At 41.8% G+C, this 12839-nt stretch overlaps 1 protein-coding gene across 1 annotated transcript in view; it reads left to right on the forward strand.

The window, feature by feature from the left end:
- The window catches only part of CUNH1orf21 (chromosome unknown C1orf21 homolog), a 113466-nt gene that overhangs the window by 62161 nt on the left and 38466 nt on the right, over nucleotides 1-12839 (forward strand). Inside the window, exon 3 of the mRNA XM_051794703.1 lies at nucleotides 5423-5517. Coding sequence (XP_051650663.1) covers nucleotides 5423-5517 — 95 coding nt within the window. The remainder of the gene's footprint in view (nucleotides 1-5422; nucleotides 5518-12839) is intronic.

A 12839-nucleotide genomic window follows, 5' to 3' on the forward strand; every position in this document is an offset into this window, starting at 1 on the left:
AGTTGTTAGACAGAAAGTTCGTATTTCACAGAACAGAAATGTGTCTTATTATGCATAAAGGATAAATCTTGGCATGTCCTGTGATAGGAAGGCAAGAGTGACTACAGAAAGATACAAAGCACAGGAAAATGAAGGTGTGTTTCGAAACTTTCTTCTTGGCATTGTGACTGAAGTACCACTTTTACCTCCTGCCTGATACTTGATAGCTCACTAAAAATAGAGAAGAGAGGCTCACCCATCATCCCTGTTGATGACAGCAGAGCCAAATCTGTTTGTCCTTAGGTGTCTGAAATGGGAATGCAAAATAAATCAACATTTTGTTTATTTATTTATTTAAAGGCTAGATGTTTTTTACAAAAGATCTCTCCAAGACTCACAGTGAGTTCATATATATTTGATGAAGTTATGCTTTTTTCAGGTGGCATTTTTTTTCAAACTGAACCAGAATTAGTGTCATTACTGATGTTTCTGTGGTAATGGCACTTACAGCCATGGCTGGAAGTACTGAAGAAGTTTTTCTCATAAGAACAACCACAGTTCCCCCCCCCTTCAATAATTGTTTCAATATTATAAGTTGATATGCTCATTTATCACTGAAATCATTATTAATGAGTGCTGGTTTTCTTTGTCACATTGCCATGGCAACCGGGTGACATGTTTGGGTGGAATTATCTGTTTCCAGATGGAGATCTTCATTCATAAGATTTGCCTGCTGAGAATTTTTGCAACATATTCAACTTCAAAATTCTTCTTCCCTTGCCTTTCCCCAGAGTTTGGAGCTAGAGGCGTTCCTGCTCTCTGCTTTATATCCTGGGATTTTGTGGTGGGTGTTATGCTCACAGTATTTCTGTCTTTTATTTGTGCTTCATTTATGTTGTTTTTCTTTTGATTTAATTGAGTTGCTTTGCTTCAACTCAGGATTTGCTGTGCCAGTGCTGTAAACCCATTCCTCCCCCATATGAGTTATTGGAAAGCTTCTATTCTTATATAATATAGTGCACAATAGAAGACAGGACTTGATTTTTACTTTAACTCCTGAAAGGACCATAAAGATATATTTCTCTTTATATATGACATACCACACTCTGAGTTATAGTGTCATAATTTTTTTATCATATTCACTGCTTGATTTTTAGTTCTGTCTAAGAAATAAGCAAGATGTTTCACTTTTTTTTTTAAAAATATATATAAAACTGTATTAAGGGAAAAGATAGAGCAAGATAAATGTGCACAGAACTTTGTATAATATCCTTTATTTCAAGCTTCTTACAGTTTTAAGGGTCTTGTGAACTGCCAGACTTAATTAGGTCCTACTGGATCTCAGTCAGCATTTCAGGATTTCTCTGGGTTCATTTCTGATCACTCAGACCAAAATACCTCAAAATGTTGTGTTTCCTTTAGTAGAAATCAAAAGATAAAAATCAAAAGGTGATTTTTATCATCCTTTACTTCTTCAACTGCAGATCACTCTTACCTTAGTGAGCAAAACCCAGTTAGCACTTTTTTGCAAATATCTTAAGGAAAGGCAGTAAAGGCCCATTCATCCAAACTGTCTTAAATACAATTTTCATATTCACCTAATGCCTTTAATGACCATGACTTCAAGGTCTGCCTGTTGCTTAAACATCCATTCTTTCATGCTTCCACTTCTTTCATCCTGACAGGAACTTTAGAACAAGAACAATCTCTTAAATATTTCAGAATCTGTAGGTTCTGAACACCTTGTCTTAGAAGATAAATATGGTCTTCACCTAGTCAAAAAAAGTCTTTATATGGTTGTGTCCTCCCAATAATAACCTAATACAGCAAGACCTGTCTTCTACAAATAATTATTTGAATTTAATTGCTATATTTAGTATATTTGTAATAATGAATGTTGCCTTATCTGTGAATAAGTTGTTACACCAACTAAGTGTCCACACTGCCACCTTCTCCTCCTTTGCACCCTCTGGTTCCTCTTTGAAAGTGAAATCATATTTGTTTATACCTACTTCCAGCAATACTAGCAAATGTTACCAACGTATTAATTATATTTGTGCTCCCTGTATTAAGGAAAATGTTTTGCCTGGGATAGGGAATTACAAGAGCTTATGAGTAAAAATGTTGCTTCAAACCTGGTGTCTCTGATCCGTTTGCTTTGTCTCTCTGTGTATCTGATAAAACAGTTGTTCATGGCTCAGTTAACCAAAATTAGGTCGATCACTGGCTTTCCACAGGCCAGAGCTGCATTTGCCTTTTTGTGAGCTATTGCTTCGTGCACTTCTTGCTGGGAACACGTGGGACCGATGGAGCTGATAAACTGCCTGGCACTCCTGGCTGCTAATCAGTCCTTTAGGCACTGAAGCCTCTTCCTTAGTGTACCTCCTCCCAGGAGATAGTCTTGGCCTTTAAGGCAGATCCTCAGCTTCAGATTATGTCAAAATTATATTGGTTTTTGAGATACAAATAGAGATTTCTTCTGCTCGAACACATGCTGTGTATTAGAGCCATGACATTTATATTAATTTTGTAAGACACTGCCTATTACAAGACTGATTCTACTAACATCTGCAGAAGCAGGGGTCTTCTACTTTGACCTCCTGATTTTTTTAAATCTGTATCCACAGAATCACAGAATGGTTTGGGTTGGAAGGGACCTTAAAGCTCATCCAGTCCCACCCCCTGCCATGGGCAGGGACACCTTCCACTAGCCCAGGTTGCTCCAAGCCCCGTCCAACCTGGCCTTGGACACTTCCAGGGATCCAGGGGCAGCCACAGCTTCTCTGGGCAGCCTGTGCCAGGGCCTCCCCACCCTCACAGGGAACAATTTCTCCCCAGTATCCCACCTAACCCTGCCCTCTGGCAGTCGGAAGCCATTCCCCTGAGGGGGAAGTGGATTTCTCCAAAGTAAGACTTGCTGTTTGGTGTGGTGTGTTCAACTTGCCCCAAAAATGTAGTGAAAAGTGACTGATTTATTTTTGGAAACTTCCTTGCTGCTGCACTGAGCTTGAATTATCCAGGTATCTGCACTCCTACAGTTTGTAGGATGGAGGGAAGAGTAATGCCAACTGTGCTACAGATAACTGAGTAGTTACTATATTCATAAGTAAGTATTAAACTTTACTAACACTCTTGTGAAAATCACATAAGAAATCTTTGCAAAGTTCTTTGCCACCATTTTAGGGCTACTTGGCGCATCTGACAAATGATGCAGCATTTGAAGGATCTGTGCTCATGTTCAGCGTGAATTTAAGATTGCATTTTTGAGGGATTTTGTTGATGATGATCTCTAAATCTCTCCAGCTGTATTCACATTTCATATATAAATCTGATTATACTGGTTATCAGTCATGGGCTCATCAGTGCCCTGATTGACTTGCTGCAAGAGATGGTGTTTTTCAGGGAAGCATCCCTCACATACAGTCCCCACAGGGCTACCATGCAGTCGGTGTTCAAGCACAATTAATCTCTTGGAATAAGCAGGAGACACGTTCCAGAGGTTATTTTTGCTGCTGAACATCAGGACCTCCATCCCTTCCTCGTTCTTCACTGGGCTGGGTGGAACGTGCCTCCCTCTTTCAGTTACCATGGGCTGGCTGAGGGTTCTGCAAACCTCCTTTGTGCTATTTTCTCCCGCTCATCTGTTTTCCCATTCCAATCTGTACGTGCCACCGTGGGAGTTTTATGCCTTTTCTGCATGTGGGTTTTATTGCTAATCACAGCAGAGATCACTGGAGCTGGGAGCAAAATGGAAGTTAGATAATTGCAGTCAATCAAGTACTTCTAACTCCCAGTCTTTATTGTGTTCAGCCCTTTTGGGTTTATGAATTGTCACCTCCAGAGTGGCTAAATTACACTGAAATAAAGGAAAAAAACCTCAGAGTTGTTGTTCACATTTACCCATCTAATAATATTGCCTTAAATTCTTCCATCTGTTTTGAGATTTTGCATCTGAGATGCTGCTATTTGATAAAACCACAGTTTTATTTAAACCGTATAATAAAAAACCTCCATATAGATACGGACTAAACCAAATGCAAACCCATGTTGTACTTTTTAAAATTGGATTATTTTTCTAACAGTCTTATTTTTAAAATAAGCCTTTTAAAAATAAGCCTTACTTTTCAAAATAAGGCTTATTTAACTCACAGATTCTGGGGTTCACAGTTTCCAGAAAACAACTTTCCTTTTAAATAGTGTTGATTACTTTTTTAGCAATGCAATAACCCAGAAAAATCCATTTGTGTTCTGTTTTTCTCTCATCAAGTGAGAGAAATTGCTTGAAAGCACACACAAAAAAGAGGGAATTTTGTGTGGTTTCTTTTAATTTCCTGAGGTTTTGCCTTTTATCCCAGTGTACTGTGTCTCATTTCACTTTGTATTAATTGCCACTTTTGTGGGATAAAGTTTCTCTTCTGCATCATGCATCCTGGCTGGAGGAGTGTGGGTGCAAAACTTTGGGTGTTTTTTCCAATAGATTCATGTGCTACAAGGCAAAAAGAGACTGAGAAAAGGCAGTGTTGGTACTACAGGCACTGGATTCTCAGGCTGGAGAGAAGAATCACTTCTCCCCAAATCCAGTCTTGTCCTACCAAAGAAAAAAATTTCTTTATTGAAGCTTCCTGTGGGACAGAAAATATTTCCATACTGGAGCTGGGAATTTATTATTTGAAGACTTGAAATGCAAAGCTGATAAATATTAAGGGCAAAGCAAGAATCTTACTTTTTTTTCTTACTTATTTTCAGGCTGGATTTCTGTCTGGGTAATATTCATATGCAGGAAAAAATGGTTGCTGGGGGGGAAATGGGAAGGGGAAGATGGTCGGCATGGGGCCTTCTCTCCAGAAATCATTCCTGACTGTGCATTGTGTCCTCAGGAAAAACAAAATTAAAAGAAAAAATAAAAGCAGTGGAGTTTGGTGTGAGTTGTTTTTACCAGCTTTTAACTTAAATTTTCAGTACCCTCTATCAGCTTTGCTTTTCAAAGGAGTCTTTTTTCAGTGCAAGGAGTATCCGTGAGTAGACTCCTCTCCGTAGTAACTGCTGGTTGCCCACTGAGAATAAAAATCCAGGGAGGATGCAGGAGCAAAGAACTTGTTTGCACTGAACATATTATACAGAAAACTAGGGATTTGGGAGAGAGTACACACCAAACATCCCTGTTTTGTGGTGCCATGGCTATACTAGACCAGGAAGCTACTGAACAACTTCTGGAAACTAGTACTGAAAATTCTTACTGAAGCTTCAGTCAGGAGAATCTCCCTTGGTATCAGTCATGTTTAAGCCTTTAAAACTATATACATGTAATTTTTAGTTGCTCTGCTTAACTAGGGTCTTTTCTAGTCAGCTCTTTTGGTTTTAGCTTGATTTCTGTCCCAGCTGCTGAACTACACTGGTTCAAAAAATTTTTTTTTTCTTTTTTTTGTTTTTTCTTGGTGCTCAGATGAGTATAGGATCAAACCAGTGGAAGAGGTCAAATACATGAAAAATGGGGGAGAAGATGATCAGAAAATAGCAGCCAGGAACCAAGAAAACTTGGTAAGGATTGAACTTATCACTTATCTAATGACATAATGTGGCTCTGCTTTTGTCCTGAAATATGCAACGTGCAGCACCCTCAAACCCCGGCTCGCGCGCGGCAACGGGATCTGCTCCAGAATGTCCCAGCTCCCTGCAAAGCTCTCATAGAAGGTGCAAAACGTGGCTTTTTCCTGCTTGTCTTTCTGAATTAGGCTCTACTTGATCTTGGAGTGAGTGCTTCCACAGTCACAGTCCCTCCCCTCCTTTGCAGATCTGAACAAACGCTTTATTTTGAAATGTGTGTGTCTGTGGTGGTAAACCAGCAGTGCACTGCCTTTAAGAAAATGACCTACTTATGGAGATATTATCTACTTATGGAGATAGTAAACCATTACTGCTGGTTTTCCATATTTTAAAATTCACGGGGAAGGCAGTTAGGACTGGAAGGAACCAATATATTCATAACACAGCAGTCACAATAAAACATGGTGTGTGTTACTTCTGCCCTGATTTGAGCACTCGTAGTTCCACTTACGGGAAGGCAATCACAGGTGAAGTCTTAGGACTACTTGAAATCACTAGGATGCTGTTAAAGCAGCTTAAAAATCACAGTTGAGTCACTTCTGGCATTTCTGAGAAGTCATTTCTCCTCTTCTAAAGCTGAAGGAACGTAGGTTTTGTAATTGGCTGGCTGGGGCTTTGCCCAGCTGAAATTTTCCAAGACATCCCACAATTCCCATAGTTGGATGCAAAATTTCACATCTGGTTCCACTCATTCATTGCAGCTTTTCTTCACATAGGACTGTTGGTTTTCCCCCCCTCCATCAGTAGGACCAGAAGGGGAACATCATCATCAGCCTTCAGTGGAACTGTAATCATTATCACCAGCTGAGGATTTGCCTTTTGCCAGCATTGTACAAAAAGCCACTGTTTGGGTTTTTTTTCTTTTCCTGGAGATGTAAGTGATCTCCAGGCAACTGGATACTTCATATTCCCTCTTCTAGACCCACACACTTGTGTTACACCACTCCACGTGCATTCCTGCAGGAAACAGTTTATTTTGCTGTCCTAACCCCATTGCTCAAGCAGCGATTGAGCAGCAGGGGACACGATTTCTTCTTCAGTCTCCAGATTAGGTATTTGCCACCTGAAGTTTTGCATTGCTAATGCTCCAGTGGACAGTGCAGCTTCAGTTTGTAGCAGGATTTAGGGTGGGTCTTTTTTCTTTTTAGAGCCTCAGAAACATTGCTGAGAATATCCCCTTTTCCAACAGCATCCCCAGTGAATCCAAATTTATTGCCAGCATAAGCACATTTGTTTTGAACTGGAAGAAGTGTGACTGCAGGAAGTTTTTGCTCATTTTAGGCACCTCAGTGTGTTGTTGGTAAATGGAAAAAAAAAGGAAAAATTAACACCATGAACGCAATCCTCATTTTTTTTGGGGGGGGGAAGGAAAAAAAATCTAGCAGGTTTTTAGGTGGGATACCGGGAAAAGGCTCTTCCCCCAGAGGGTGGTTGGCACTGCCTAGGCTCCCCAGGACAGTGGGCACAGCCCCAAGGCTGCCAGAGCTCCAGGAGGGTTTGGACAATGCTCTGAGGGATAGGGTGGGATTGTTGGGGTGTCTGTGCAGGGCCAGGAGTTGGACTGGATGGTCCTTGTGGGTCCCTTCCAGCTCAGGATATTCAGTCTAGATTTTAGACTAGCCTTCAGCTGCAGTTAAATTAGAGTATTTGCAGAAGGTAACATGCCACTTGAAGGACAGCAAGGAAAGGTTCAGGAAAGCTCAGGTCTGCTGAGGTGACACAATAGCTGAAGTTGTACTCAAAACTAGCTCGAGATATTTTACACTTTGGTTAGTTCCTGCTGTCTTGTAGCACCTAAGTGTTAGCCTGATTAAATTTAGGAAGATCCATTTCTACAGGACAGTGCTTCATGTTTTATTATTGATGGGTCATGTTTTATGGGAGCAGTGGGTTTGTTGGAAAATGGAACTTAATATGGATTTTGAGGGCTGGTATAGCTCTTCTCTCTCATGCTTATCAGAAGGAAAATAAAAGTCTTCAGTCAGGATGTATACACTTTAAAACAAAAACTGTCTTGCACACCAAAAAGGCTTTATTTTCCTTTTCCTCATCTTACTATAAGGAGATTACCTTGTCTGTAATATATGCAACTTTTTAATCCTGGGAATTGTCAAGTCCTTGTCACTTCTGGATTTTTTTAAATAGGTTTCACTGTTCAAGTTGTCCTTAGTAAACATGTTTTAGTTCAGTGCTTAGAGGATGGGTTAAGCTACCCATCACTCAGGCTTTAATTTTCTGAACGGGTGAAAAGTTGGCAAGTGCTTACATAATCCTGGCTTCTCATCAGCCATTTCCAGGCAACAGAAATTTTAGGAACAAGGAAAGGCGGTGGGAGAATCAACCAGCCCTTTTCCCCCTTTTCTTGCTTCTTAATCCCACATTTCTTTATTGTCACAGGGCTGCAAATTGACATCCTTTGCAGAAACATGGCCCAGATGAGATGTATAACCTCAATGTCCTTATAGTCCAGGGAACTGCTCTGCTGTGGGTTATCTTACCCCTGATACTGGTGCTTGAATTATGTTCTTCAGATGCCGTTGAATTTTTCGATCCCATTATCATCTCTGTTACTTTTTTGAAGTATTTTGAACTCTTGCTTAAAAAAAAAAAACACCTCAACTCGAGTGAAAGTGAAACCTCTTCCTTTACAACTTCGGGACTCTTTGATGTGGTGCCATCTCTGCCTTTGGTGTTGCAATATTTCTGAGTCAGGGGGAAAAAAAGGTCACATAAGTAAGATATAGAGAATAGGAGGATGTGGCAGTCACCAGGGGAATTGTCATTTCATCCTGGGGTCCTGTGGTCAGAGTCTCAGGCTTTTATTCTGCTTAAGGAGAGAATTGGAGAAGGACTGGTACAAGCGTGGGAATCCGTGGGAGAGATGAGGCTCTGTCAGTGAATCACCAGCTTCTCAGCTCCAACCTGAGGCTTAAGCAGAGCTCAAAACTTAAGCAAGTCTGACATTGTAAAGCAGAAATATTCCCAAGATGCACTGACAACAGGCATGGCTGTGCTGGAGCTGCCTGCCAGGTGAAGCAGAAGATGCTCCATGGGAAGACATTTTCTGGCAGAATCAGAGGCCTCCTTGAATTAAAACGTAGGCTCTTGACAAGGGGATAAAAAAGAAAATAAGAAAGGATAAAAAAGTCAAGCTTGTTTCAGACTCTGTCAAAGTCACTTGTTTTCCTGCCTGCCTTTGTATCCATGATTCACTTCTTTACTCAGTTTGTTTCTCCAGTTCTCCACTTGCTGCTGGGATCAGTCCTGTCCTGGTTTCATTCTTGGTACCTCTGACACCTTCCTGAGCATCTCCACCCTCAAAATGAAGACAGACATGTTGCACTCGAGCTGACAGTCCCACATCCTGCTGATGGGATTAGGATGTAGCAGGATTAAGTGCTGTAGAGTTGGGGTTACACTGGATGCTGTCACTCTGCACCACGTGCTGTGATAGCTGCTCAGCTAAACCAGAGACATTTGGAGTCAGGCCTCTGAAGAACTGGTAGATAGATGGAAGAAAGAAGTAATTTATACTATATAAATTTTTGAATAACAAGTGGTGGGACATATATATATATGTAAGAAAATACATGGAAGGTGTGCTAATTTTCACATGAGACATGATAATGCCTAGAAGGTCCTGTGTGTGTTATTATTCCTGGAGGTAAATGAGCAGCTGTGATGGTTATTTGTGAGCTCAGAAGCAGAAGGGCTGGCTGGGATGGTTTTTTGGGTTCCTGGGTTTTGTCTCCATGCATACCTTGGTGCCAGTGTGCCACATGAGGTGATGAACCCCCCTATGTTAAAAGTAAACCTCAACTCTCTGTGGATCCACAGCAGCTCTGCAAAACCCCACTGGGGCAGAAGGGACCTCTCCTGCATTTCCCCATTTTTTGGGGGCGACTATGTGTTGTTTAAGGGATTTATGATACGCCTTCTCCAAAACAAAGGGAGTTTTACCAACGTTGAGTTTGCCACTCAGCAGCTCTGGATGAGATTTTTTGGCCCTAAACAGTAGCAAAGGGTATTGATGGCTGATCATGTTTCACATACCCTTGGAAAGCTAAAATGATAAAATTCAGGCGGTATTAAGATTTTAAAAGGTAAAGTCCATTCCGAAACCTACCTACTGTAAGGAGGTGTGACCAGAATAAATAACACATTTCCCCATTTTTAATGCTCTATTCATTTTTTGTTTGGAAAGGACTGTTTATCTCTACGCCACCACGTTAAATATACACAGTACAATTACATAACAGCCTATTTAACATTCATAATAGGACAAATTTAATTGTCCTCATTTCCATACTCTCACAGCACTCAGGGCTTTCCATTGTAAAATTTGACTGCCAGAAGAGGTAAAATGAGAAGGTGTGTCGTATTCCTGCAGCTTAGCATTGCTTTGGCAAACTTGATGAGCTGTATCAGTTTTGCTCCAAATGGAGCTGTAATAGTACAGATTTCCCTGAAAATATCAAATCCCTAAAGCTGCATTTCTTTTGCATTAGGTGGCTGTCTTCATATTTATTGCAGTTCAGGGTTTGGATGTTTTTATAACTTTTATTCATCTTTTTCTGGGCTGCATTGGTACAAAAGGCCACGTACTGGGTTTTTATGCTTTGCTATCCAAACCCCCAAAACAATTAGGTGTAATCCTCTGTTTCATCCTGAAGCTCCATAGTGAAATTGCATGTTAGAGCTTGAGATGAATTCCTGCTGGAGCTGGGAGAAAATTGCCTCTCTGTTGCTCTTGCTCTCTCTCATTCCACCTTTAATAACAACATTTTGCCTTTTGTTTTCCCCGATAAGTACAAATTTCCACTCCTCTTACCTGCAAATGCAATTTTTGTCAGCCTTGTGTGTGCTGTTATTTCCTGACTCTCTCTTGAGCTGCTCAGCCCAGCTGCTGTTCTCCATTTATCACTCAGCTCTGTTATACTTGGTATTGCAAACCCTCCTCCTCCGTGGCTCTGTATTCAACACCAGTTATCATTTTCTGCAGTGATATGTTAAAAGTAGACTAATATCTGATAGATAAAGTGTGTGAAATTAGAAACCTGGCAGAAAATGCAGACTGAAACACCTTAATAACTATATAAAATGTAATATGTGAAAGGGAAGATCCCTATTTAAATATATATATTACAGTATGCAGAATGCATATTATAGATACATCAATCATAAACATTTCTGATGTGCAATGGAAAGGCTGGCATATGCCTGAATTCCACATCAGTTTAGGAAAACACCTTTTTAATTCTATTGCCAAGCTGTCCAGTCTAGTTGCTAAAAAAATATGAAGAAATAAACCAGCTAAAAGAAATTAGGGTGGCCACCACTAAATTTATTGGGGGTATTTGTGGTGTTTTCCTTTCTGTAACCCATAAGGGCAAATTTAAACATGGAAATATAATTAATTTGGGACTTCAAGGTGCTTAAGACCAGTGCTGCTTCCTATTGCTAGATAAGCTCTGAATTACTGTGTTCTGAATGTGTAATTCTATATTTATCACAGCACTGTTGTAGTACATTGATGAAGAGCTTTGTAAAAATGAAAATTGTTACATATTAATGTATACTCCAGTACTAAGAATCCAGGCTCGAGTTTCCTAGTTATTTATTTTAAACCGTTTTGCAGTGATGGTGTTTCAGAACACACCATTTCAGGATCAAACTTCCTCATGCTTTGCTTGTAAAGGGAAAGAAACCAGAAATGCCCAAGCCCTCAAACCTTTAGAAAGAAGGGAGATTCTTGGGTTTTGTCTGCCCTGAAGAGTTTGTGCCTGTTAACTCCTGTGTTGACCCCATGGTTCCTTTCATTGCTGTATGCAACATGATCCAGGAGCCCCTGTCCCACCCCAGGACGGGGTCAGCTCCAGATACAAGCACTGGGACAACTTCATCATGTGCATTACCCAGTCAGAGATGGATATCTAGAAATTTTCTATGTATAAAATATAGGCCATTAATTTCTCTGCCTCTTGCCCTCTTGCCCCCCTGTTTTCCCTCTTGTTTTCAGATCATAGAATCACAGACTGGTTTGGGTTGGAAGGGACCTTAAAGGCCATCTCCTTCCACCCCCTGCCCATGACACAGACACCTTCCACTAGCCCAGCTTGCTCCAAGCCCCGTCCAACCTGGCCTTGGGCACTTCCAGGGATCCAGGGGCAGCCACAGCTTCTCTGGGCAACCTGTGCCAGGGCCTCCCCACCCTCACAGGGAGGAATTTTATCCCAGTGCCCCATCTAACCCTGCCCTCTGGCAGTGGGAAGCCATTCCCAGTTGTCCTGTCACTCCAGGCTCTTGCCCAAAGTCCCTCTCCAGCTCTTGGAGCCCCTTTAGGCACTGGAATACCAGTACACATAGATGTAAGATCTGTATATAGAAGATATAAAACCTCAGCTCAACAAAATACTCGAAGGTGTTGTTGGTTCTTATGTTGGAATCCAGGCAGGGAGTAAAACACAAAAACATGGAAAATTACAGCTTGGGTCACTCCGTGAGGGGAAAAAGAAATCCAGACACCATTTTCTTTGGTTCCTGGGGCATAAGAGTGATTAAAGGACAACGTGAGCATCACCAGGTGAGTGTGGAGGTGGGATAATGTGCAGGAGGTCCCTGTGCCACCCACCCGTGGCAGCTCCTGCACTGCAGAAGAGAGCAGGGGAGGGAGGGCTCCAAAGCCAGGCTGCTCCCCCACACGATTTCCCACAAGGACAGGCTGGATGCTTTGCCTGGATGCTGTGTCAGCCAAATCCTGGGGCCCCGAGGGAGCTCTGGGGGAACAGGTCCCACAGGTTCCTCGTGGAGCTGCTCCCCATCTGAGCTCCACTGTCTTCAGTTCAAGAAAGAAACCACAGAACTAAAGCGACAGAATAAGTGAGTAAATGAAAGCCAGGGATTAAAATTTGAGAGGAACTCGGTGGAGGAGCGATGAGAGCAATGTCAAACTCCTTCTGCTCGAGATGGTAGGGTTCCCATTAGGATAAATGAAGCAGATCCCACAGGCAGGTGGGGGAGCTGGGACACCCCAGAATCCCCTGCCCCGGGCACCTGCAAGGGCCAAGGTGTTGTTTCCTCCTGGCAGAGCCGCTCAGAGCAGCCGAGAGGGCAGAGGGACAGAGAGGGCAGAGCAGATGGTGTGTCCCACTTGGTGAGGATGCATTCCAGATCCATGTAGGACAACATCTTTATAATATTCTGGATGCCTCAGGTTGCCCAGAGAAACTGTGGCTGCCCCTGGATCTCTGGAAGTG

This window comes from Manacus candei, unplaced genomic scaffold (genome assembly GCF_025592945.1).
Source record: "Manacus candei isolate 608988 ecotype Guabito, Panama unplaced genomic scaffold, ASM2559294v1 h1tg000005l, whole genome shotgun sequence".
Classification (NCBI taxonomy): Eukaryota; Metazoa; Chordata; class Aves; order Passeriformes; family Pipridae; genus Manacus; species Manacus candei.